General features: G+C 50.7%; 1 protein-coding gene across 1 annotated transcript; it reads right to left on the bottom strand.

The window, feature by feature from the left end:
- Nucleotides 1-2,255: 2,255 nt before the first annotated feature.
- LOC136313413 (uncharacterized) lies at nucleotides 2,256-5,074 on the bottom strand. Its single transcript, XM_066243757.1, is given in 4 exon segments — nucleotides 2,256-3,328; nucleotides 3,331-3,861; nucleotides 3,864-4,963; nucleotides 4,965-5,074. Coding segments are annotated over 4 exon segments (2,814 nt in total).
- Nucleotides 5,075-5,764: the final 690 nt, after the last annotated feature.

Genomic DNA, 5,764 nt, shown 5'->3' with positions numbered 1-5,764 from the left:
CACATACCTATTCGCATAAGCAGGTTGGGGTCCAGCTGCCTCCTGTGAACTAGCTCTAAGCAAATTTCTAAGTGGTTTATGGTAGGGAGCGGTCAATTCCTGCTTTCTTTAATTTTAGTCAAAAGGTCAAGCAGAATTTTTCCACTCACGGTTACATTCCCTCCTCTTTCTCTTGCATATCTCTAATCCTAGAGATCTGAGTCCTGGTTTAATCTTTCATAATGCTGTCTTACAATCATGAGTTTTACGGTCCCTATTTGCCCCTGCAGGAAGGTGGTTAGTCTATTTAAGACACACGGTCCAATAGTGACAACTAGCAGTAGTACTATAAGGGGTCCTGCCAAGGTGGACATGAGGGTAGTCAACCAGGGTGATTTGGTATACCACCCTTCAAACCATCCCTGCTGGTCCTGTAGTCTCTTTTCTCTAGCCTTCAGCCTTTCTTTTAATTTGCTCATGGAGTCTCTTACTACTCCAGTGTGGTCGGCATAGAAACAGCATTCTTCCTTTAAGGCAGCACACAAACCACCCTCTCTTAAAAATAACAAGTCTAAGCCTCGTTGGTTTTGCAACACGACCTCAGAGAGGGAGGTCAGTGACTTTTCTAAGGCTTCTATCGACTGCTCTACGGCCCTTAAATCCTGGGTAATAGCAGACTCTAGCGAGGCCATTTGTCTGGGTCCTTCAACTAGGGCAGCGGTTCCTGTTCCTACTCCTGCCAATACCCTGGCTCCCAGCAGTACTGCTAGGGTGAGTGTGACAGGCTCTCTTTTATGTCTGGTCCGCCCCTCAACCATCTCTTCAAAGTCCTCATCCCCATGATATATAAGGCGGGGGAAAACCCTAACCATTACACAAAAATCTTGAGAGTTGTTAAATGCCTGAGTGGACACACAGGGAGTTAGACCTGTTCTGCATGCCCATCGAGTTCCTTTTTCAGGGATTAAATAGGAACTGTTAGGGGAAATTGAAATAGTCTGCAGGCATCGGGCCTTGTCTGAGGCAGACGGGGTTCCTAGACATATTACAAGGAAGGGGTCTAGCAGGGTCCGTGGTCGGGATGTCCCAAGTCTCCAGCCCTGCCGCAAGCTGACAGAGGTCTGGATACAGGGACGGCCACCAAGTCCAGGGGGGATGGTCATTGGAAGTCACTTCCCATACTATGTCACTGGTCCCTGACATCACCTGCCATGTCTGCCGGGTCGGTTGGTGGGGATTTGTTGCGGCAGCGGACACACAGCTTGAGGGGATTATCTGTTTTCTCCACTGTCCACTGGTCATCAGGAGCAGGAGCAGGCTTGAGGTGTGAAGTATGGATCCAAGCGGCGATGCCATCGACCTTTACAGCGGTGGGTGTGATGAGGAGGACCTGGTAGGGTCCCTTCCAGTGGGGTTCGAGTGTCCAGTGTTGGTGTCTCCGGATGTAGATGAAGTCCCCAACCTGGTAGCGATGCGGGGTCCCATCTCCTGCCGGCTGGTAAAGGTCAGACAACTGCTTCCATAGGCAATGTTGCACTCTGGCCAGGGCCTGTAACCTAACAGACAAGGGGGTATTCGGGATATTTATATCAGAGGGGGATAAATCCCGAATAGGCGGAGGGGTTCCAAAAAGTATTTCAAAGGGAGTTAGGTTAGTTTTAGCGGAAGGGGTATTTCGAGCCCGGAAAAGAGCGTATGGTAGGAGCATTACCCAATCTCTATGGCCAGTCTCTATGACTAATTTAGTTAAGGTCTCTTTAATTGTTCTATTCATTCTCTCTACCTGTCCTGAACTTTGGAGTCTATAAGCACAATGTAGTTTCCAATTAATTCCCAATATTTTGGCTACCCCCTGGCTTACCTGGGCCACAAACGCCGGTCCATTATCAGACCCTATTACCTTTGGAAGGCCAAATCTAGGAAAGATTTCTTCCATAATCTTCTTAATTACCACCGCCGCCGTCTCATGTTTGGTAGGGAAGGCTTCTACCCATCCTGAAAAGGTGTCTACAAAAACTAAGAGATACCTTAGTCCATACTCGGCAGGTTTTACCTCAGTGAAGTCTACTTCCCAATATTGGCCTGGTCTGGTGCCTCGGAGACGGGTTCCTCTGGTTCCTTTGGCTGGGTAGGCATTTACCATCTGGCAGGCCTTACAAGCTTTGACTACTTCCTTTGCCATTTGCCTCTTCTCGGGGGTGGTCAATGTTTTATCATCCTGAAGCAGTTGTACCAGTTTGTCAGTCCCAAGGTGGGTGAGATGGTGGGCCATCGTCTCAGAGAGAGTAGCCCAGGAAGGTGACTTCGGGTTGGCAGATCTGGGCCTTTTTGGCGGATGCCCGGTATCCCAGTTTGGCCAGTTCGACAAGCAGTTTCTCAGTTCCTTGTTCGCACTGCTCTATGGTGGCGGCTGCAAGTAACAGATCATCAACATACTGCAACAGAGTTACCTCAGGGGTGGAGGCTCGGTAGGCACTCAAGTCCTGGTGCAGCGCTTCGTCAAAGATGGTGGGAGAGTTCTTGAAGCCCTGGGGTAGCCGCGTCCAGGTGAGCTGTCCGCTGAGTCCGTTCTCAGGGTCAGTCCATTCAAAAGCAAACAGGGGTTGGCTGTCCTCATGCAGGCGCAAGCAGAAGAAGGCATCTTTCAGGTCCAGTACTGTATACCACTTCCTGTCAGGACTGAGGGTACTGAGGAGGTTGTAAGGGTTCGGGACCATTGGATGTATGTCCATTACCCGACTGTTAACCTCTCTCAAATCCTGGACTGGTCTATAGTCCCCTGTCCCTGGTTTCTTCACTGGTAGCAGGGGGGTGTTCCACCCTGATTGACAAGGCCTCAGGATCCCTTGTCCTAGCAGCCTCTGGATGTGAGGTCTAATGCCTTCCCGGGCCTCTTTACTCATGTAGTATTGTTTGACCCTTATGGAGGTGGCGGAGGGTTTTAAGTATACTACCACCGGAGGCCTTTGTACTGCCAATCCTGGCCCTGCCGTTTCTGCCCAGGCCTCTGGGAAGCTCTGAAGCCACCTGTCTTCTGTTGAATGGGGTCCGGGGGCAGGGGTCTCATACAGTTTATACTCATCTTCAGCAGACAAGGTCAGCATGGTCACAACAGGCTGACTGACAAGAGGGTTACTGAATCTTACTTCTGGTCCCTGAGGTTTGAAATCAATACTCGCCCCCAACTTGGTAAGCAAATCCCTCCCCAGCAGCGGGGCAGGGCATTCTGGTATGACCAGAAAGGAGTGCTGTACTTTTCCCCTCCCCAGGTCCATTGTCCTTTTAGTTGTCCATGACCTATGCTGGCATCCATTTGCCCCCTGAACCAGGGATTTTTTGTTTGAGAGGGGCCCAGCGGGTTCTGCAAGGCGGAGTAAACCGCTCCTGTATCCACCTCAAAGTCGATTGGTGTCCCCTCTACATTGAATGTTACCCTGAGTTCGGGGAGGGGGTCCGAACCCTGAATCTGACGCCCCTAATCTCCTAGGGCAAGGATTTCCTCAGTCTTCTTTTTCTTTTTCTTAGGGCAATCCCTGACCCAGTGTCCTTCTTCTTTACAGTAGGCACACTGGTTAGGTCCTAATTTTGGTTTTTGGTTTGGGCCCGAGGTACTATGCTTTCCTCTTCTATCTTGTTTCCCTACTACGGTAGCCAAAATCTTCGTTAACTCTTTATTTCTCCATTTATCTCGCTTACTTTCCTGCTCCTCACGTTCTTTTTCTAATCTTTCCTCCTTTTCCTCTGCTGTCTCTCTTTTACAGTATACCTTATCAGCTTCCTTGACTAAATCTCTCAGAGCCATGTCCTGTAACCCATCCATCCTCTGGAGTTTCCTCCGAATATTAGTAGCTGACTGTCCTATAAAAGCCATAGCCAGTGCCCTCTCTGTTCTTCAGACTCAGGGTCGAAAGGGGTGTACCTCCTATAGGCTTCTATTAGTCTCTCTAGGAATCTGGATGGGGATTCCTCTGGCCCTTGAATTACTTCTCTTACCTTAGCCAAATTAGTGGGGCGTCTCGCCGCCGCTCGGAGACCCATCATCAGAGTCTGGCGATAGAGTAAGAGTCGCTGCCTACCTTCAGGCGTATTAGGGTCCCAGTTAGGCCGCCTCAGGGGAAAAGCCTCATCTATAAGGTTGGGGAGTTGAGTAGGATGACCATCAGGTCCAGGAACCAATTTCCTGGCCTCGAGGAGAATTCAGTCTCTTTCTTCTGAGGTGAAGAGGATACCTAAAAGCTGCTGGCAGTCATCCCAAGTGGGCTGATGGGAAAACATAAGAGACTCGAGAAGGTCAGTAAGTTTGACAGGGTCCTCTGAAAAAGGCAGATTATGGTTTTTCCAATTGTATAGATCTGAGGAGGAGAAGGGCCAATACTGAAGCGCTGGCATGTTCCCCCCTTGGCTGTCAGGGACAGGGGGTCCGAAAGGTCGAAGGGGCAGGGTGACAGCCACGTCATCTGGGTTTTGTGCTCTCCGGCTCCAGGTACCTTGGGCTGGACCCTCCACTGATGGTCCCCGCTCGTCCTGATGTGGGGCCCCAGGCTGGGGACCTGCAGCACCGGCAGGGACATCCCTGGGATAGGGAGGCGGGAGTCCCGAATCAAAAAGAATAAGTTCAGTTTGAGATTCAGGGAGAACAGAGGAGGGAAGGGGAGGATACAGGGATGAAGCAGGCGCCATTGGCTCTGGAGGTTTGAGTGGAAGCATAGAGCAGATGTCTGGATGAGTTAGAGCAGGTCTGCGAGGGCCCAGAGTGGTGGAGAGGGTTATTGGAAGGGAGGGTGTAGGGGGAGGAAGGAAAGGTTGGACCCAAGGAGGAGGGTCGTCGGCCAGGTCTTCCCAAACCCAAATATAAGGCTGTTGATCCGGATGGCCATGAGGTCCTGGATTGAAGACAACTGCTTTAACCGCCTTTATGGTGTCCTTGTGAAAGGTTCCAGTGGTCAGCCAACCTACTCCGAAGGTGGGCCTCTCGGAGGCACAGAGTCTGCCACTTGCGCTTCTTAACAAGAAGAGACAGATTATGGGCTCGGGCATCAACCTCAGACCAATGAGACAAAGTCAGGGACAGTGGGGTGGAAGTTTTCTGTCCCATTTCAAACCCAAAAAGACAATAACACACAAATAAGACAATAACCAGGACAATCACAAAGACGAATAGACTAAGCCGGCTGCGCCGTGAACGGCAAAATGAAACTAAAAATAAACCTAGCGGTCCGGACCAACGAGCTCGGTTGGAAACTGGCAACAAATCTACAGATTCTGTCTGAGACAGCAGATGGACTTCCAAGCATCCTTGGTCGTCCTCACACTCCAGGGTGTCCCCCGGAGTCGTGGCCTGCGACCCCCTGACACGTCTGTCGGTCGCAGCCAGGAGGGACTCACGTCCCTGCCTGACAGCCACCGCCAGTTTCACTCACCAAGCGTCAGGCATGCGTCTCTTGGTCTGCGAGGAAGCGGGGTCTCGGTGGGACCTCCAAATGTTGACCGAGGGCGCACCACGAAGACTCTAGACCCAAGTGTGTGGGTAAAACAGAAGAAAAAGTTTATTACACTCGCGAGCGGGCTCAAGGCAAGGAGGTGGCCAAGAGCACTCTCAGTCTTTTTGCAAGGGCTTTTATACTTTGGTAGGCAAGCAAGCAACCATTTACAGAAGCTGAGTTGGCAGTTAGTTGTTAACCCTTATCCTATCTTTATCTTTATCAGGAACACATACCTATTCGCATAAGCAGGTTGGGGTCCAGCTGCCTCCTGTGAACTAGCTCTAAGCAAATTTCTAAGTGGT

The sequence above is a fragment of the Saccopteryx bilineata genome, chromosome 9 (assembly GCF_036850765.1).
Source record: "Saccopteryx bilineata isolate mSacBil1 chromosome 9, mSacBil1_pri_phased_curated, whole genome shotgun sequence".
NCBI lineage: Eukaryota > Metazoa > Chordata > Mammalia > Chiroptera > Emballonuridae > Saccopteryx > Saccopteryx bilineata.
Note: the sequence above shows the minus strand (reverse complement) of the source record. Positions and strands in the feature narration are given on the sequence as shown.